This window comes from Ambystoma mexicanum, chromosome 3q (genome assembly GCF_040938575.1).
Source record: "Ambystoma mexicanum isolate Mex_15411 chromosome 3q, UKY_AmexF1_1, whole genome shotgun sequence".
Classification (NCBI taxonomy): Eukaryota; Metazoa; Chordata; class Amphibia; order Caudata; family Ambystomatidae; genus Ambystoma; species Ambystoma mexicanum.
This window is the reverse complement of record NC_090926.1, coordinates 610,342,375-610,364,245: the sequence shown is the minus strand read 5'-3', so window position 1 is coordinate 610,364,245 and position 21,871 is coordinate 610,342,375. Positions and strand designations below refer to the sequence as shown.

General features: G+C 47.2%; 1 protein-coding gene across 1 annotated transcript in view; it reads left to right on the top strand.

Moving 5' to 3' along the window:
• The window catches only part of SCO1 (synthesis of cytochrome C oxidase 1), a 183,725-nt gene that overhangs the window by 37,594 nt on the left and 124,260 nt on the right, over positions 1-21,871 (top strand). Inside the window, exon 2 of the mRNA XM_069654498.1 lies at positions 10,404-10,529. Within this exon, the coding sequence (XP_069510599.1) occupies positions 10,404-10,529 (126 nt within the window). The remainder of the gene's footprint in view (positions 1-10,403; positions 10,530-21,871) is intronic.

Genomic DNA, 21,871 nt, shown 5'->3' with positions numbered 1-21,871 from the left:
TTTTCTTCGGTTCCCCCTCCCCTTTTCCGATTTCTCCCAAGCTGCTCTCCGTTAAGTTTAGCGTTTCTGGTGCTGTCTCCCTTTTCTACGTGGTGGGGGTTTCTTCAAACATCTGCCACAAATCTAAGATCTCCTTCCTGTTTTGTCACTGTTTCCCCTTATATTTGGCTCAGATATGTGGACAGATTGTCTCCCTTATCAAAAGACCCATTCTCTGGCCAAGCGTGGGGCAGTCCCTCCCCTCTTTGTCTCTGTTACCCACTGTCCATGATACTTTTTGTCACTATACAGGGGTAGGTGTTTACATATGTGGGATAGTAGGGTATATATCCCCATGGCTACTCACTTTGGTCTCGGGTGTAGGTTCCAATGGAAAGTCATATGGACCTTTTCCTTTTCTTTCTTCTAACTCTCATCCCGTCTGTACCCTTGGGGCCTACTCTCGTCAGTCAATGAATAAATGTCACACATCTCAATCCAGTTCATCAACTGGTCAAATATACATAGGCATAAAACATATTTTACCAAAAATCGAAAAACACAAAAACCAAAACATACATTGAACAACCCCTATTCCTTCTCATGTCCACTCACACCTCACTCATATCATTTCCTGCCCCTCCTGGGCATCCTCCCCACATATAAAAAAGACACTGAAAATAACAAGCTAAAATAGGTTAAAATAATAACCACTACTTGTTCCTGAGCCCTCTAATTATACAGGGCTTCTACTTTATCTCTGTGTATATTCTTTGCACTGGTCGAGACAGTGCAATGTAGCTGCCACCTTTCGGGGGTAGGTTCCTGTATCTTCTTTTATAATCTCCTTATTACTTAACTTTAAAAAACGATAATAAATGGGCATAAAAAATTCTCCACTTCAACCAACCACCTCGTTCATTCACGTTCAACTACTGCTTGTTCCCTTGCTTTATCCACAAAAACCCCACTGTTTGTTTCTCCTTGCAATTTTTATACTCCTGTGCCCATGTTCTTCCAAAAGCCTCAGTTCGCAGTTAATCCACAAGTCTGGGCCTCTCCCTGGGTTCGCTCCCAGCTCCAACTAGCAGCGGGGTGTTTGCAAAGCCGGAACCCACAAGAATTGCTTCTGCTGCATACCCGTTTTGGGGGACTGGTCAGATGTAGGTGGGCACAGCCTTTCCGGAGAGGCCCTGGATCTCGCTGCAGGTATGGGGGCTAAGGAAATCGCATCAAAGGAGTCACCAAATGAACGACCTCTGAACACCTGTCCCTAATAATCATGCACCCCGTCAGGGAATAAGACCAAGAGATATTTTACAAGGATAACAAAGTTTATAGAATATTATATGCCAGCAAAGAACTGCCCGAGAGCGCTCTGCCAAAAATTATACAGGCAGCACATTAAAAAGGGCAAACGCGGAGGCCACCATGGGGCGTGCGGATAAGACCTGCTCCAACGCGACTCGTGAGGGACTGGCAAAAGAGGATTGAGCCCCCGCTTTTCTGCTGGCACTGTACGAGAGAGGGGAACCCCGGTGGCATCCCAGGGAGCAAGAACGGGCAAAATCGCCCCGGAATTTGTGGCAAACGGAAGTGCTTTTCGTTTTGTCCGACACCGAAGGCATCGATCTACATCGGCCCTCGTGTCACAGGATCAGAGTGGGAGACTGAAGGCCAGGCGAGGAGGTAAGATGTCGCCTCCCTGATACAACGGCGGACAGTCCAGTAGTGGGAGTGCGGCTCCCTGGCCCCCATCCGACAGCCAGGCGACTGACCTGGGCTGAGGAGCCGGGTCACCTGGGGGTGGGGAGGCACCCTCATTGTCGGAGCAGACAGCAGTGCTCCGCCCACTGTCCTGCAGGACTTTATAGGTTGGCTGCGGGGGGAGTGTGAGGAAGCCACCCACACGAGACATGTGGAGTGACCAGGCTAGCTGGCGGTACGTGAGGCACTATGAGGCCTTCGTGAACGCTGGGAACACTCACCCACGTAGGGTGCCAAGCAAAGGAGGCCACCCACAATTCATCTATCCTTCCTGCCAGGTGTGCTCCCATTTTGATTGGGGCTGTTTCCACCAACAAAGTTGACAGGGGAGAGTGTGGGGAGACGGAAGGTCACTTAAGAGGACCACCAGAAGAATACCTGGGCACATGGAAAGGAGGTGCCCCCCAGATCTACAGTGGGGGCCACCACACCCAACGATGCCACACAACGGAGTTGGAGGAAATCCCCCTGAGCATAGGGGGAGAACCCTAATAAGTAGCTGCAGGAGAGACCCCGATTTACGGCCCCAACGTGTAGGGCCCCACAGGTGATACCGTGAGGTTTGACCAGCGGAAGCCCTTGGAGACCCCATCCCACCTGCAGTTGGAGCTGAGGAAGACCCGGAAGGGGAAGGGGAGGGCCTGACAGCAAGTGCAAGGGAAGAGATAACCAGCCCGGAGTGAGCCTGGACAAGGAGTGCAGAGACTTTGAGGGCCCAGCACCACTAGGGGAGATTCAGCAACGGTGTAGGCCCCCCGGAGCCATCCCTGGGGCATGTGCCTGCCTTGCGGAGGACCCGCCCCCACAGCCCCTGTTAACTGAGGGCGCACATCATACGGGGGAAAAGGGAGCACGCCGTAAAGAGGAAATCGGACGACGACCCAAACCCTCCGGGGGCCCACAGCAGCCCAAAGTAAGCTTGGTCGAGGTGAGGGGCCCCCATGACACTTGCCTGGGGCATGTGCCCACCTTGGTGGGGAGACTCGTCAATAGGGAGGCAAACGGAGGGGGAGCTGAGTTTGAGACACGTTCCGACTGAATATAACCGTGCTGCACCCCACCCATGGACTGGAATTCGAAACTTGGGACGATTTGAATACAAGACACCATGGCTGGGAAGTGCAATGTCCAATTCCAACATGTCGGAAGAGGGGAGCGACACCATGTCCACTAAGAGAGCTATCTCCTCCCTTCTGGAATCGATTTGTGGGATGAGGGCGGACATCGGCAGCAAAGTGGACTGGATAAAGGTTTGGATTGACCGCATGGACGAGAGGCTACAGGCAGTGGAGCACAACCAGACCTCCCTCAAAACATTGGAAACGCAGATGGACATGAGGCTGGTGGAGCTGGAAAGATGGATGATTTCTAAAATTGGAAGAAGAGAAATAACTTGAGATTCTTTGGAATCCCGGAGAAGGAAGGTGAAATGGAAGCAGACCTTTGGGGAACCATCCATGAGGTGGTGAAGACTCTTTTCAGCGATGAGAATATGGACAAACCCAAACTTGAGAGGATCTATAGGGCTGGGGCTACCGCGATCGCCAGCTTTCGGTGTTTGTGCGTTACCACAACTACCAAGACAGACAAAAATACTTGAAAAGGCAAATGAGCTGGGTTCGGTGTCACTGGGGGAAAAAGGGGGGGGAAGTGAGGGTGGAGGGAATGGGGGCAGAGGGGGAAGGTGACCTATGTTCAGGGTATGCAAATGTTAAATCATGGTGTGGTGTAGGGATCCGGTTAAGTGTCCCGATCATGGAATGTCTTGGAGGAGTGGGAAGTAAAGTGCTCCTTTGGGCCAGGGTGAAATGACGATAGGTTCCCTAAATGGCTGGGGCCTGAACTCTCCTTCCAGAAGATCGATGGTGCTACGTGAGTTCAAGAGGTCCAATCCCGACTGGCTGTGCCTACAGGAAACACATTGGAAGAAAGGGGTGGAACCCAGGCTACGATCCTGGGACGAGTGGTTGTGGCGTCTGATGTGGAAGAGGAGGAAGAAGAAGAAGAAGAAGAAAATAAAAAAAAAAGACGTGGGGTGGCCACCTTGATCTCAATCCGGATGAGCTTCATGATTGAAGCGGTGCCAGCCGACCCCAGTGGGAGGTATGTGTTTGCAAAGGGTCAGTTACAGTGGGCTAAGCTAACCATCGGCTCAATATACCCCCAAATGTGCAACAATGTGAATTCTGGGAGAAGGTAAGAGATAAACTGATCCAATTTGTGGAAGGTCAATTGGTGGTGAGTGTGGACTTCAATATGGTATTAGACACACTAGATTTTAAGAGGCTGGGGGAGGAGCAAATGGGAGTTAACCTGGGTGATTCCGAGAGGTTTAAAGGGGTGAATGAGGTTCTAGGTATATGTGACTCCCTCATTCCATCCCCAGAGGGTGACATGCCATTCACTTACTATTCCGCAGTCCATGACTCCTTCTCCCGCATCCTAGTCGACGTGTCCTTAAAACATCAGATCCTACAGTCCCGAGTATTTCTGATTCCCGTGGTCAGACCACGAGATCGTAACAATACGGATTGACCAGGGAGGGCGGATAGGCCACCCGGGAAACTGGAAATGTACGACTTCCTTCTAAGAGATAGAGGTGCAACAGGAACTGCTTAGGGGAGTAAAGGAGTATTTCTTCTTTAATGATACAGGGGAGGTCGGGATCCAATTGGTTGGGTATGGCTTTAAGGCAACCATATGTGGTACCCTTGTGAAAATAGGCTCCTGGAAAGAAAGAGAGAGAGGGAGGAGAAGGTTAAGCTCCACAGGAAAATAGAAGGGATACAACTGGGGCAGGGGCGTGGGGGTACACACAGGCAATAACCTTCGCCTGCCAAAGCGATAGAGCTCCGGCGGTACAGGACACAATTGAAAGCTATACTGACGCAGAACACGGAAAAGAAACTCCTGTTCCTGAAACAGAAATATCATGAGCGTGGAGACTGTGTGCATACTTCTGACATCTAAAGTGAAAGAGGAGAAGGAGAGGAAGAACATCGGGGTGATTAGGACGGACGATGATAGGTGCCTATGTGACACTCGGGGTATAGGGAACAAATTTGTACTATAGGTCCCTCTACTCTTCAGAATGGGCAGGAGATGACTCCCCAATTGATGAATTCTTGGGTAAGCTACCGGTCCCGGGACACCCGGACGATATATCGGAAACCCTAGAGAAGCCCATAACAGTGGATGAGGTTGCGTGGGCCATCAGGGGGAATGAAATCCAGGACCGCCCTGGGGGAGGACGGGTTTGCGATACAATTCTACAAATTGTTGAAATCGCTGTTAGACCTGCACTTGCTGAAGGTATTCAACGTGTGCCATTGCGGGTGAACCCCTCCCCACTGCCCCCCCCCCCCCCGATGATGGCAGCAACTATTGTTCTGATCCCGAAGAAAGGGAATGACCCGACTAGATGCTCCTCCTAAATGCCTATTTACCTCCTTAATAGTTATGTGAAGATATTGGCAACAGTCCTAGGAACAAGACTGGAAGGAGGTATGCTGCTACTAGACTACTAGAGCATGGGGACCAGGTGGGGTTTATTAGGGGAAAGCCAAGGTTTGATAACATTAGGAAGACTATCAACCTGATCCATGGGGCGCAAATGGGAGGGCTGGACGCATGTCTAGTGACATTGGACTCGGAAAAGGCCTTTGATGGGGTCGAGTGGCCGTTCATGATGAAGGTGCTGCCGAGGATGGGGCTGGGAGCTAACTTTCAGTGGTGGGTGTCCGCATTATACAATAGGCCAAATGCAAACGTCCAGAAAAATGGGGGGTGTGGGGGGGAGGAGGGTTGCCGAGGCTTTCGAACTCTCGAGAGGGACCAGGCAGGGATGTCCCTTTCCCCGCTCTGTATGCCCTCGCAATGGAGTCGCTGGCGATTGCAATCAGAGTTGGTGAACGAATTAAGGATATAGTGGGGAGGGGAGGAGCTTGAATGTAAAATTTCACTGTTTACCGATGACATATTGGCTTACCTCACAAATGTACAAGTCTCCCCAGTGCTCATGGCACAGATAGACTAGTATGGCCGCCTCTCTGGACTCAAAAATAACATGGGAAAAGGTGGCAATCCTGCCGCTGCTGGCACAGAGCCCCCCCACCCCCCTCCTAGGCACTAAAAGCTATATGGGTATGAAGGTTAATCGGAGTGGCATTCGATACCTGGGCATACTGGTTACAAGGAATTTGGAAGAGATGGTGGCAGTTAGCTATAATCCCTTTCGTGCTCAACTCAAAGCTGATCTAAGAGGTGGCTCCCGTTAATACCTACCGGGTAAGGGAGGATGACCTCCATAAAAATGAATGTCCTTCCCCAGCTGCTATACCTGTTTGCATCCATCCCGAGCCAGCTCCCGGAAATGTTTTTTTAGAAGTCACAGGAGAGCTGTGTAGATTCATATGGGGAAACAAGATCCCAAGGGTGAAGATGAAAACCCTTACCCTACCAAGAGATTGGGGGTGGGGGGCTTGGTTTTCCGGATATCCACCTGTATTATAAGGTGGCGCAAATCAGGGGAATGCTGGAGCGCATGAGGGACGATCTGAGGACTTATTGGACTTACTGGGAAGATCTTATAGGGCACCCCTCAGGGACTACTTCTGGTGCCCGGCCAGAGCAATACCGGAATACTTGCGGTCCCACCCCACACTAGTTTTTTGGTTGGTTTGGTGGGACTCTGGGGATTCACAGAGCTATACTTCATGGCCCTCTCCCATGTCTTTAATATGGGGACCGCCGTTCGACCGCAGGCGCAAGGGATTTACGAATTTGCAAAGGTGGTCGGACGTGGGGCTGGAGAGAGTGGGACAATTCTTTGAGAATGGGAACTTCCATGACTGGGAGAAGGTGCAGGATATACTGGGAGGGGACTCAATCTATATTCGAATTTCTTCGTATTATGGGTATCCTGATGGATCCAAAGTTGGGGGCGGCAAGAGAACTAACACCAGTGGAGAAAGTCCTGGATCAATATGCGACAAGGAAGGACGTATTGTCCAAACTATATAAAGCAATGAACGAAACATGCCTAGAAGGGAGGCAAACCTTCTAGAGATATTGGGTGGAGTTAGTAGGCGAAGAAATTCCGGAGAAGGAATGGGCCTGCATATATAAGGTGGTCTTCCAGGGAGGCTTGTTCACCTCCACAATAGAACATAACTTTAAAATACTAATAGGCTGGCACAGGAATCCGGTGTGACTGTCAAAGATGTTTCCGGGAATTTCTCTGCTGTGTCCCAGGGGGTGTGGGAACCGTGCGACCCTAGCCCACATGTGGTGGCGATGGCCCAAGGTAAAACTGTTCTGGAAAGAGGTACTGAGCTGGTTGAAGAGGTAGCAGGGATAGGGCTGGACCTAGACCTGCTGCTAGGGCTCCCACACAAAGATGGGGAAGAGCGTAGACTTCCAAGGATGTGGGAAGCCATGTTGAGGGCGGGGAGATTTGCCAATGGCCAATGTTGGAAAAACGAGGCGCTCCGCATGAGATGTGGGAAGGGAAGGTTCAAATCATGATGGCCATGGAAAAACTCACTGCGGTGGTGAACGATAAAATGAAGAGATTCCATATTGAGTGGTCTGCGCTATTGGTGGGCTGGAGGAGGGCGGCCTGTAGAGTAATCTGCAGTATGTTTGGCGTGGAAGGCGAGAGTGTGGAAAGGGGAGCGGAGCCTCGGAGAGGAGCTGAAATGAGACACATACAGACAATATGAGTGCCCTCGAATCTGAGACAAAGACGGAGACACAGACCCTTGAATAAAAGCTTTCAACATGGGGTTGGGGGAAGATGGGGTGGAAGATCTAGGCATTTTGTAATGTGGGGTGTATGTGCTTCTTATAAATGCTAATAAAATTAAGTTAAAAAAAATAAGAGCAAACGCATCATCAATGACGACGGTGTATAAAGCAATGTCATGTTGCTGCTTGGTGTGAACATGCAGCAGAGCCCGCTCCTTGGGGGGGGGGGGGGGAGGAGGGATGCCAGTTGCTAATTGGCTGTTGCTTCCCTGTCGATCTTGGCACACGTGGGTCAGCTGGGCTCATCTTCCGGTGAAGGTCGGGTCATGCAGGTGAAACATCCCATCTACTCTAAGCTAAATAAGAATCGGTCATTCATGAGCAATAGCAGGCATCTGAACATCATACAAAAGGGGTATCTCTTTGAGAAGAGAGAATAATATATAGACATAATGACCCCCACATTCAGGGCTTTGTTGATACTGCAGTTCCCGCACCCAAGTTTCTCCCTCAGGGATTTGATCTATCGTCTACCTTCCCTGGTGCCCCATGATACGAGCAGACGTGTGTTGCTATTGGGAAGAAATACTGCTGCACAGGCTTAGATCTGCGGTGGGTAATCTGAAATGGTCAAGACGAGGGGGTTTGGATGTTTATTGGCATGGAAGTGGTCGAAGGGTCGGGACAGAGTTGTGGTGGGCTCTGGCCTGGCGGTGGTAGGGGTCAGGGGTGCCCTGCCAGTTTAGTGGAGATGGATGAACACAATGCTGGGGCGTGGTACAGTCTCGCGCTCCTCGCAGAGCACTTTCTTGAGAAATGATAAAGGATGGACTTTGCGGAGCTTGCCTGATGTGTTGATGGCTTGGTCCATCTGTGTGAGAGACTGGAAATGCGAGTGCTGCAGCCTCACAGAATGGCGGTTTCTGGGCCTAGTAAGAAATGGTGTCTAGGTCTATTACAAATGGAGTCTTCGTGCTGAGACATGGGGGTGTATGTTATATGGCTTTTTACACGTACAGTGGAGGCAGGGTTTTTTCTCCCCCTGGTTTCGATAGTTTACTCCTGTTACCTGACACTAGGGGTCGGGGGAGGGAGGATGGATAGGACAATTTCCTTCTCAACAGAAGGCAGATCCTGGGTGATCCCAAGCACAGAGACCTGGATAGGGTAGGAACAGCATCCCGTGGAGAGCTGGCCATTGGAAAGCAATAGACACCTGGGAGGCCTGGACGATAGAGGCTCCACTCGAGAGTGCAACGGCAAAGTACTGCACTGAGTAAGCCACAGTGAGGGGTAAGTTTGGAGAAGCGTAATAAGAGTTTAGAGATCAGGTTGTATAGAGCAAGAGTCCCAAGAAGAGCAGGGTACCAGCTGGGTGAGGCGAACAAGGGGGGTAGGTACCACCTGGAAGTAAGAGAAATGGGGACGCAGCAGAAGGGTACCAGAAGAAACCAGGAGTATCACTTGGGAAGTAGAGGAGCACATTGAACAAAGAGCTTTGTAAGAGCTTGAGGGGGGCTCAGGGGGAGATTACTGGGGAACAGTTAAACGTATGCTAGCTTGGAGGGAGACTTCAGAGATACCATTGGTGAAGTAGAAACTAGAGTGCTCGATTATAACTAGAAAGCTACTATAGGTTAGTTGCATTCATTTATTCATGCAAAATGTCTTCAGAAAAAGATCAGACCCATCTGGTCTACTTTCACCCTATGTTAATGTCTGGTATTTCCCCAGCATTTACAAACGTCTTTCTTACTATCCTGCCTATTGCATTTTACCACATAATATATTTGAGTTTGCTCACAATCATCTGGCATCTTTCTAAAAGGGATTTTTGTCATTTCCCTCTTTCCCTGGGGGTGTTTGTATTTGTACACATGCCCCAATCCACCTATGCTTTTCTGAACCATACTCCAGATTGGGTGTTCTCCTGCAAATGAGTAGGTAAATGACCACAGGCTTTCTGCTTGGGAGTACAAAAGCTGACCGGGTTTGTCAGTGACTATACCATGGTTCCCTTTCCTCTCGCATATTCATTTACCAAGTCCATACGCTTTACAATGCCAGGAACTTGCAAAGCTTTCCTTGGAGCATTCGCCCTTTCTGTTTACCTTGATGGAATAGAACATGCTTTATTTGTCTATGCAACGCAAAAGAACCGACGAGCTGAAGAGAGGTATGTGTTGTTTCTTTGGATAATACCCAGGCATTGATTCCTTTCATCTTCATTTTCAAAGGAAATCGCACCCAATTGAGTAACTTTATTAATTTGTGAAGGGCACACCACAAACTCAATAAACCTGTATCTTGCTGCCATCTCAGATGAGGTGGAGCAAAGGCGAATTCTCATACGTGATGGATTGGGAAGTTGTATTAGTGGGTTTCTTAAATTGTAACGCATTGCTTAAACATTAACAACATAAACAACGGCAGTGAATTGTATCATGACTTTTATCTCCGTAGGTTTTAAATTGTATGGTAATGTTCACTTCCTTATGTGGTGGCACATCCTTCTGGAAAATAAACTTTGTGTATATACTGAAGTGTTACTTGCCTAATATATCCTCCTTTATTGATTTTAGCAAATTACCTGGGCTGTGCCTTGATGAGCACTTTTCCTTTTTTAATTACTCTTTTCCTTTCAGTATTGTATTGGATTTGTATTTAACCAGAATCCTGGAGTAATTTTGAGACGATTAAAAAAAAAGAATAAATAAACACATAACATTTCCTAGCTCTTGCCGAGTTAACCTTGTAATGCATAGAACTATGAATATTAACCCCACAGCCTCGCAAAATTCTCAGAATTTCTCTTGCAGATAGTTACTTATTTCATAGATGCCAGTTTGCTCAGATACTCCAAACTGACTCACTATTTTGTGATTTTTCTTTTATTTTTTAATTTACAGTTTCTATCCAGTGTTCATTCTAAGTCCCGGTGGAGAAGTCTACAAACCCCATTGCTACGTCCATTTTCTTCTTTGCCGCCGCCACTTCCTGGACAGAAATCCAAAAATAGTACTTCAAAACCAGGGGTAAGGAAGTGGTCCCTGTAACTTCTACTCTATTAATTGCATTTTGAAGAAAACTAAGTTGGGCTACGTTCTGCCCAACAAAGAATTGCAGCATTCATCTATGTGCCTATTTTGTGGTTGCTACCTGGCCAACATGTGGCTATATTCTACTCTTCCCCCTGTACCCATAAAAAAAAGTTTTTTAAATTTGGGTTTTGTAATGTGATAGCCAATTTGACGCAAAGGTGGAAGATGGTAATGCAGGGAAAAAAAGATGAGCATGATTAAGGTACATATTCTGCACAAGTGCATAACGACACAGTGGGTAAGAGGGAAGTCGTAACACATTTTTGCAACCATTCACAGTACATAGGAGGCAGATTCCTGATCCTGGATTTGAAGGATCGCTATCCGACAAGGCAGTGCTCAAAATTGCCGGGAACAGTTTAGCTCCTGGTTATGGCCTAGGAGAGCCTCTTTGGCTTGACGCCAACAGCTACCAGGAGCTAAAAGTGCCTCCTAGGCCAACTGGTGTCAGATATACATATCTATGTGACAATAACACTGTGTTTGGGTATGAGCATTAGGACACATCTAGAAGACCTTTAAAGCACAAAAGGTCATCTGTGATGCTCAAACCATTGCAGTTTACATCTCATACGGGAGTTACATTCGCAGCATGCTATATAATGGCTCCTGGTTCCCCAGAGGTAGCTCCTGCTTCCTGATGATGTAAGATACCCAGCAACTGCTTTTAGCCCATGGTAATCAAATCTTTATTTCGATCCCTGCGAAGGGTGTTGAAGACCTGGTCTTTTTTTAAATTAACAATATGATGCAGGTAATTCAGTCTCAGATAGGGTGGCCAGCTAACCAGAACCACCTTTTTGCAAACTCCATGCCAATAGTGTCATCCTGTGCCCTGTTGCATCAGTATTGCATTTGCACTCTTGACCGATGCAGTGGCAGCCAAGTCAAATGCAACCCTGGCCCAAAACTACAGTTATAATTATCTTCAAACATACGCCGTACCCGAGTTTGTGGTATGGTGTATTGGTATTGCATATCATTATTAAAGCCACACCTGAATCTGTATCGTACATATGTCAACACTGTGAACACATGCCAGCTTTCCACAGGCTATGTGTATTACCGTCCACTCCTAGTCTGACTGTCCCTGCTGCACCTAGCAGAACTACTGCAGCCATGGGGGTTACCTCTCTTTGATCCTTTGTGAGGTCAGGTAGCACCTCTCTCCAGCAAGCCAGCCCCCAAGCAGGCTCTGTCCTAGGAAATCGGAATCAAAGGGCAAATCTGGCACAAAATATCTAGTCTCACATCAGTCTGTTCATACCAAAAGTCCTTTTTTTGCCAGACGTCTGAGAAGGGGGGTAGGGCTAGTGCAGTCAGGAGCTCAGCACAACCGGGGAAGGGTTACACTATCATAATCCTCCATGTACATCTTTTTCCTTCCGATCTCCATGTCCTTGAGTACAAAGCCCTTTGGTTATGATGCAAGCAGTAAAAGCCTACATGCCACAGGAACAGGGATTGGACTACTTAAAGCAGGCTTGCTTTTGTCCAGTCACCTGGGGACTTTGCCTGAGGGGTATCCCACTTCTCCTTTCATTCACTTTTGGACCATCCAGGACTTTAGAAAGGTCAGGAGCAAATTAATTCTTTATTAAGTCCTCTGGTATTCAGGCGAAGGAGGATTCCAAGGTAGAGTCCAGGTCTTCTCCCTACCCGCTCCCAGTGCATGTTTCAGGTCACTCTTGCTGGGGATCAGCACATATCACTGACTGTGCACCAAATCTCTCTAGGTTGGGAGAGCAGAAACTGAAAGAACCCTCCTCCCTCCCCCCCCCCCCCCCAGCCTCTGTCCTAGATCACCTCCTGTGCGCCGCACAGAATCCTGAGGACGGGAGCTACATTCAAGCCATGTTTACCATATTCGTACCTGGAGAATCCATCACTGCCGCCTTTGGCACTCGACTGCTCTTCGAAACATGGAGCTCGCCTCATCAAACCGGATTTATTGTACATCTCCCCAGCAGAGTTGTCACGTCTGGCTTGAGCAGCAGCACCCTGTGCAAACTCCTTTGAACTGCCACATTGAATCAAGCATCGGGTCACCAGTACCTCTCATCGCAGCTTGACACACGTCACTCATTAACACGAACCAGCAGTACTCGCTGTCTCAAACCACACTCGATTTCTGAACCTTTCCTGGTGGCCCATTTAACCTGCATCGCTTGACGCCTCGAATCGCACAGAGCACCTGCCACCTGGGATCAATGTGACCTACGAACCCAGTTTGACCCGCAAGCCCAACAGCGAGAAGCCTGCTTTGACAATCACAAACATTGGATTAATGTACTTTGAACTGACCTGGTCCTCCTGGCCCACCCTTTGGGCCCCTAACGAATGGCTAAGTCTCTTTTGCGACTTTTTCCACGGAAAGGCCTATCTTTTTAAATTAATTGTGGTTGCTGATTGCCTTTTCAACCCTGGTTCATTAACCAGAGTGCTGCATCGTTCTATCCTTTGCATATTCTGTGTTCTCTCTAAAGGGGTGGGATTTTTTTTTGTAGGATTTTAAATAGTTATTTGTATATTAGTGTTGTTGAATGTGCATATATTTTTAAAGAACTTTGATTGGACATTCCTTTATTTTGGACTGTTTTACTTTGCTTTTCTGGATTGCTACTGGATCACATTTACACCCTGTCTGAGAGCATAGCCCTCCCACAGCCCACATAACCATAAAAAGGTGAAGGAAGTATATCCAGTATATCCCTTGGCTGTGCCTGTTTTACCTTTGATGGGGATCACTTGCTTTGTTGAAGTGGGAGGGCTGAGAAAATCCTCCTTGCACTCCTGCAAAGCAGAAGTCATTAAAGACTGGCCAGAAGCACTTTGAGTCAAGAAAGAATAAATGTTGTAGCCTTTTATAGAGTTGAGTAGCTAGTTTTTATCCTTTGATACTACACAAGGCAGTGTTAGACTACGTTTATTTTCTTTTGGTAGGCCACAGGGTACCAATATGTTTAAAAGCACCTGTTGACCTTTATTTGCTTCCAATGTTGCAATACTAAATAATTAGTACTGCGCTTGCTGCTGTTTTTTTATTTTCGCCCAATACTCGATGAAACAGTCAAGTTGCACTCCCCCTCGTAGTCCCCACCTGTACCCAGTCTGGTGCCGACACCAGTGTCTTGTGCTACATGATATTCCCTACAGCCGTGTGCTACCACCTGAACCCATTCTCTCTGCACTACCACCACAGCTGTGCGCTATCCCTTGCAATTGTGCACTACACCCAAAGCTGTATGCTGTCTAACTCCTCACTCAACCATGTCCAGTGCAGCTGTGCGTATCGCCTGCCTATGCTTTGCAAACTTCGGCTAGCCAATACATTGTGCACCCTCACCAGTGTGTTTTTCTGACGGATGTGGCTGACTGTGGAAATAAACCTTCTGCACTGTGGGTGTGAGGAAGGTATTGCTATAGATTGCCAGCACATCACTGTGCATTGTACATGTCCCACCCACAGATGTGTGCTGCACACCCCTCCTCCAGCTGTACGTCTCTCGGAGTGTGTTGCACATCCCCTCTCTCTCCCTAATCGTGCTTTCCATCCACCCAAGCTGTACACTGTACACATCCAGCCACCATATACATGCAGCACAATGCCTTGGGCAGCTGTGCACTGCTCCCCGCCTGAAGCAATGTGCTGTGCGCTCCCCCCCCCCCCCCGCAATGGTTGTGCGGTGTCCCTCATGACTGTGCTATGCGCTACTCTTCCACCCACCCCCAGCTGTTGGCTGCTCCCCTCACCACTGGATGGGCACCCCCCCAGCTGTGCACTACCCCTCGGCACACTGTGCAATACTGCAGTGTCTGTGCACTAGCACAGCATCTGTACTCTGTTCTACTCGGCCACAAGCAAAGTGCAGACACCCCAGCAGTGTATGCTTGTCCACACTTTCCAAACCCATCCACTAGCCCACATATTGGATATCCTCACTCATGCCTATGCCTTTGAGGAGAAAGCTGTGAAAAGAAACTGTCTGCACTGGGGTGGGAGGAGGTTTGCTATACATACACTTCCCTATTCCGTTTGTTGGTTGCTCACACCCACCTGAACCTGTGCGCTATGTACTTCTGTCCAAGCAGTGTGATGCATACCTTCTGAAGCATGCCTTGCCTCCCTAGCATGCATTGCACACACTTTAGCCATAGCACATGGCCAAGCCATACACTGTGATCTCCCCCTTTTCCACACATCCCTTGCTCCCCCTTTTCCACACATCCCTTGCCTCCTCTTCCAGTTAGCTGTCTGTTCGTTTTTCACGGGAGATGGCTTTCTGAAGAATATTTCTGTACTTTGGGTGGGAGTGTTCCTATAGTTGGCAGAAAACAAAACACACCTCACAGGTCTTGAGTAGAGGGATGGAGATTCACAATGGAAAACACATGGTCTGGCTGTGCTGTCCTTGGAGGACAAATTGCTATTTAGTTTATTCGGCTCATTGTCTGAACGGTTTGAGACAGGATTCATGCGCAAAGATTGGTGAGAAGGCACACCCAAAGAAGTTCTGATCCAAACATGAAAGGCTGCCTTAATGCAGGTGGGTGTATGGGAGCTTAATTTCATCTTTTATGAGTCAAGCGATCAATAGCGAGCATCAGTTACACGTAATCATTGTTATTGCTTTTGTTATATTGCAGGTGCGCGTATAATATTAGCGGCACTATTCTGGGGAGTTCCGACAGGAGAATTAATGTGTGTAATCATGCTAAAGTTGTGCTGCCCACCTAACTTGGCCAGCAGCTTGACATTCCCATCAATGTTTTTGTTCATAGGTAGTGCTTTAAATCGCCTGGTATTATCTTTCTCTCGGTACGGAAACCTCTTGTATTAATTTTAAATATTGGAACATCGTGACCTGGTACTACTGTGCCAGTAGTGTCCTAGAAATGTATGTTCACTGAGCTCTCTGGATTGAAAGGATTGTTCTCCAGAGTCCCAGAGCTGTACTGCATCTTCAGCTGCTTTCTGAAGCGTCAGGCGTTCTGCTGGACTCTATTGCTTGAGTTCCTCAAATCCCTTGCGAGTGTTCTTCCACTTCCCATTCTTCTATTTTTACATATCCCTCAACAGTTATCTTTCCTCTTGTGCTGTTTTTAGATTTCCCTTTTCCATTCTTCTTGATCCAAAGCTGTCCCTTCTCCTCCCATAGTTTGTTCTATCTTCACCCCTTGACTCTCTTGTTCCCTTACCTTTCTCTGGGCGCTTTTGATAAGTCCATCCCACTATATAAATCTGTCAGTCTCCTAAATTGCCTTCATTACAATCTTTTATTTTTTTTTTCTCTTTCTCGTAACCTGATGGTGGCGGGTAGAGTGAGGGACAAGCTTAATGATATGAGTGGAAGTTCAACACCATCTGACATATATGAGATTACAATTATGGCTCCGAGTTCAGAGTTTGGGCACCATCGAGGATGGCGACAAAGGTCTGCTTAACTGTTAAGACCTAAAAGTAGAAGTTAAAGTGATTGTGTGATTGGTGCATGGAAAAAAGTACTTGTTCAAAATATTGCAGCACAGCTTCTTCCATACCGGTTGCAGTTGGCTAATTTGGTACCTGTTTACCATGTACCAAATGTCCTGGTTTGCAAGGATATGGTCTGCCATCACTAGATTTACAAAGAAGCATTAAGAGCCTTGTGAAAGGGCTGTTCCATACGTTCCCACCAGTGAGATCATCTTGGGAGTTGAATAAACATAGCAAAGCTAGTGGGAAGCCCTTTTGAGCCTATGCTTGTAGTGGACACTGAGTATTTTTCTTGGAAAATTACTTTCCTAGTAACAAACATCCAAAGTGCTATCAAGCTGTGGTTTGACTTGGAACGAACCTGAAATTGTTGCTTAGAGTGCCATCTGATTTTGCACCTCAATGAGTTGGGCATCCTACCCACATTTTATTCCATCTGTTGGTTGCAGACACTGGACCTTGAGAAGACCCTTCATTACTAATTGAACAGGACAAGACCTGAAAATATCAGGAAGACATCTCGGTTCATCATTTCAGCATCCATCTTGAGGTCAGGCCATCTCCAAGCAGGTCAAGTCTAGATGGTGGCTTGCTTTCTCTGACAAGGAAGCAAACGGACCTATTGGGGGCCGTGTTAGAGCATACTCTACTAGGGCATTGGCGAAGAGGTTACTGCAATGCTGGCGGTTGTATCTCCCTTATGGGCATTTACGTTCTTCCTTGGGTTGCAGAGATTACCCAAAAAGAGGTGGATTAGCTGTGTTTGTTGATCCAGCTTATCTTTTAACTGCTATGTTATACCTACACTGAGGACTTGCAACCTGATAACAGAGAATAGTTATTTTAATCTATAAAAGGGACCAATGCTGAATAACTCTAGTGGAAGTTTATTTTCGTTTTCTTTGTTTGCTAGTTTACAAGTCTCTTTTGTTCAAATTTGAATCTATTGTTAATTGCCTAAAAATACAGTTGGGAGTTATGTTTTTATTCACTAAAAGAAATCCTTTTACTTCCAACTTCCCAAAATGGGGTGCAAAAGACTAATCTCAAATTCATATCTGGTGCCCTAGTTCTCTGCTCTTCCTTCTCTCCCTCCGTCCCACACAACTTACTGACTGGCCGCCTGGTGTACCTCAGAGTCTCACAGGTCCCAGGCATCCACACCAGTCCTCCTGCACTTGCTCCAAGGCCCTCCACCACCCACTGCATTTGTAATAAAACCTTGAGCGCTTTCTCTCAGCACTTCACCAGTATCTACGGACTGGTTGCACTTGGCCCCATGCCCCTCCGTTGCCCTTCCCACACTTGCATGATCTGTATACAGTCCTGCCTGAAGATCATTCTGTCTGTTCTCCCTTGTCGTCACCCCTTAATGTGCACTTAGAAAAAAAAAAAGCAGAATTATCGTCAGGCCTGTTTGCTGTATCTAAACTGTTAAATGTATCCTATTCACTTAATCTGCCTGTGCAGATCGTTATCGGGCTCTGAGCCACTGTTCTCCCCCCCCCCACCCCTGACCCTGTGTTCCCACCGTCCTTGAGCGCTTTGAAACACTTGCCTGTGTATAGGCGCTATACAGATAAACATCACCATTACAGTGAATTAACCACGACCAAAAAGTACCAGTAAAATAATGCTGGTGTTGTGCTGTGCATGGCTGCAGCATGGGATCTGGTTAGTTAAATCAAATATTTATTGTGCATACATATATGGCTAAATTGTATTGTGATCCTTTGGGAGGCTACATGGCACTCTGGTCGGGCACGTAATTGGTTTCAGTGGGAATCTGTATCTGGGTCCCTTCAATTGATTACAGAATATGGGTATAAAAAGGGGAGTGAAGCAAAATGGCTTCACAAACCCAATTTAAATGTTCTGCCTGCATCAGCGTGGCAGCATCATCTGGACTGAGTGCGAGTCACACCAGTATCGCAAAGTGAGCGTTCATCTCCAGGGTAAATGTGCAATTATCCCGACATTCGGCAATCCCCAAGCAAAGGGTAAAGGGGGGGAAGAGTTGGTGGATGTAGGTTGCGTGTAGTATGATAGTGGTGTTAATAGAAGAAGTCGAATAGGTGTCTGAGGTTCTGGGATGGTAAGCAGGAATGGGAGGTTTATTGACTGGAGAGAACGTGGTACGACTAGAAGATGTAGGGTGATGGGGGGGGGGGCGGAATGTGAGACTATGGCAATAAAAGATGGCGATGGTAGGTTTTGATTTATAATCTGCTTGGGTTTAGAGTTGCAGAAGAGAGTAAAAGTGCCAAGTAATGCTAGCATAACCCCTACTGTTAACATGTTCTACCACAGCATTAGATAGTAATCTAGCCTGTTCTAATGCCTGTTCTAATGCACTATTAACGTGTAGCATGGCTTAACAATTTACAACAGCAAAGTGTAACATAGAACAGGGTGCAAAAAGTGCACTCGCAGATACCTATTGGCTCGTGGTAATTCACTCTTGCCGAGTAAGAAAATGTGTTGAACTGGTATGGCAAGTGATTTTGTGGCTGGCTAATGGCCTGCATTTTTCATCCTGCTATAGAGGTCATGACCTGACACAACATAGCATGATGCTATAAAGTCTAGCAATGCTTGTTGGCATTTTATTAACCTGCCTGGCTTGTCACCTGGGCCCTTTTCCCGCACCCAGGCCCTATCCTTAACCTTCCCCAAGAAAACAGCTTGCTGAGCACTATGCACTCCTGTACTTATCTCTGACAAATTGTATTCTGCCCTGCAGAAGTATGAGGCTAAAATGCTCACTCAGCCCTCACACTGCTACATACCAAGAGCCAACACAACCTTCAAGGTAAAACTGGCACAGCCAAGAGATATACCTCCTTCGCCTTTTGTGGTAACGTGGGCCAAGGGAAGGTGCTACACTCAAGAAGAATGTGAATTCAGTAGCGGCCCAACAGCAAAGCATAACAGTCCAAAATAAAGGGAATGTCCAATCAAGGTTCTATAACTTATATACTTTAATAAGACATGCCATCTGCAAAATAAGTAAATGGAAAAACACTACACAAAAAACAACCCTGAGTAACTAACAGAAAATAAGCAAAGCACAATACAACACTCCGAGCAATGCAAAAGGGCGTGCAAGGATGTTTCTTGGCTGCAAAAAGGGAATTTGTAACCTAACCAGCGTCTAGGGCCCAGAACTGGACAAAGGGGGCAGTGGCTGGTCAATAGTACCTTTTTTTTGAAGTGCTTGGTGGTTTGACGGGGCGGAACCTGGCTTCGAGCAGTGATGCGAGCGGATTGAGCTCCATTCAGGTATGTTGGATGGTGTGTGCGGAAGCAGCAAGCGGGTGTCAAGCAGGTTAATAGCTCTGTACATTTTGGATGTTATTTTTGGCAAAGCAGATCGTGGAGCTCACCATGATCTGTTCGAAGTATAGCCAGGTCAAGTTGGGTTCTAACCGCTGGGGGAGGGTTGACTAGTGACATTCCAGCGGTTCGAGTCCATAGACGGTGATGACTTGAATCAGTGATCTGGTTGCGTCGGTGTGCAGTTCGGCAAAGCAACAGTGCAAAGGCCGTCAAGTACTGGTGTAACCCATGGTTCTACTCACCAAGTGACTCCCGCGTTTCGAGGCGTGTCCTGGTGACAAGCAGTTGATTAAAGTCATGTAAGTGACAGGCTTAGCAAGGACATGATGCAGCGTTGATCTGGTTCGAGATGCCGGCAATGCAGTTTAGAATAGTCAGAGGCATGCCAAAGACAGTACTGGCAGAATGCCTCTGATTCGGTGAGAGGAAAACATGGTTTGACAACAATTTGACCTGTTTGGTGCAGCAGAACAGGGAGCCTCAGCTGATCTGGTCCGCCAGATGCTGTGAGACCCACTCTAGGACAGGGTAAGTCCTTTTAGTGTCTGCTCTTCCAGCATTGGGAGATTCTGGTGCAGAATTGGCAGGTTCTATTCCAAAGCAAAAGTCTTCCCACATTGCACCCTGGCAGTGGGTAAAGGGCAGAGCTTTCCTCTGCCTTCAACTGTTTCATCCCCAAGTACTCAAGTACTCTCCCAAAGGAGGTCCAGTGAATTATTCTCGGGCGTTGTTCCAAAGTGAATCAAAGAAGTGGTGGGAGCCCCCTTCTTTTAAAGGTAAAAATCCACAGGTGATTGGCCTAAAGCTAGCTTACCTTTTTTGTGGTTCAATTCCATGAAAGAAGTGGAATTTGCCCTTCTGATATCGCACCCAAGTGCTTTGCTCCAGTTGGAGGGAGAGAGGGGAGTGTGAGATGTAGAAAAAAAAACGGTGGAAGCCTTTCTCCACAGCTCAGCATCCTCCTGACTACTTGAACGCTGCCTCTTCCTTTCTCGCTAGTATCTGAGGCCTTTAGAAATGCAGTACCCTGGTGTGAGGCTATCCTCTTTAAATGGGTGCGCTCCTTTGATGCCTGGGACCAGGGGAGCTACCTGGTGGGCGGTCGCTCTGGCCGAGGGTGTTGCTTCCCCTCAAAAAGCTCAGAGGCATGTCCATTCAGGTTCCTGTCCTATCATTTGGCAGGCTATGCTTGTCTGGCCTGAATACATAGCACCTTCCATAACTTGAACTGGCTCACAGACGCTGACAGTGTTATCAAATTGAATGTAGCTGCAATGAGTAGAAGTAGTGCCATGAACCATGCCTTCACTCGGGCATAGCTTTAGTTTAGAGTTTAACCTGCCACCATCATGGGATACTTATGATCCTCATAGTTGTGGTACAAGGTGGCATATCGGACAACTGTGTCCTCTGGAACAGCTCGTTGCCATTGGTAGAGCAGGTGATGCAAATGTGCACTGAAAGAGCTGACCACTAGTAATGAGGTGCTTCTGAGACTCCCTATCCAATCCACATTAACAGAAAGCTGGGGTCTCCCTAAAACCAAAGGTCATAGCCCATATGGCTACTGCAACTGTTGTGCACAAACTAGCAGAAACAGAGATATAGATCTGGGTTTAAACAAAAAATGGGAACCAAGAGTGTTGACTAATTGTAACTCCTCAATGGTAGTGTGTACCATTTGGTGCCCTTGTGATAGACTGACTTTCCTTTCAGTTTTTCCAATGTACAAAGTGAGGATAGGAGAACATAAAAGCTGTATAAGAAACAACACCATTAATGCACCTTTAGTGGGCCATTTTACAAGCCTTGGACACAAACCTGAAGAACTGAGATGGACAGTTGTCATGAAAATTGGACTGACCCAGGACCTCAATCAAGACAAACGAACACTAAGTATACAAGAACAGAAAATGTTTTTTTTTTTTTTACCAAAAGCTACCCTTTGGGGTTGAACGACAATATTGACTGGAGTGTTTTTATTAACTAGCACGTACTATATGAGTGTAATGTATTAACACTGACTTGATTTGAACATGCAGATGCATTTTGTGCCAGAGAGATATCCTGTGTAATGTTACAATGTTTAATTAGAGAAAGTCCTTGCCATTTCAAGGTTGGGTATATAGACAAGGATGTTGGATGCGCAACAATTGCACCGGTATCTCAGGACATATATTGACTTTTAGATTGTCTTCTATTAGCAATATGATGTACTACATTGTATCAGAACGATGCCTATAGATTGCCTTAAAAACTATCGGTGTACATTATCAATTGCTGTACATACACACAACACACAGACATTTGACATACAAACTTGCTCCCCACTACCTCCACCCACTTTGAGGACCGTAACTATTAGAGCGCCGGATATTTTGCACTCCTTTGAAGCAGGCTCGACCTTCGGGTCCTTAATTAGTGTTCCTGCTCATAGGCATGCGCCGTTAACCCAACGTAC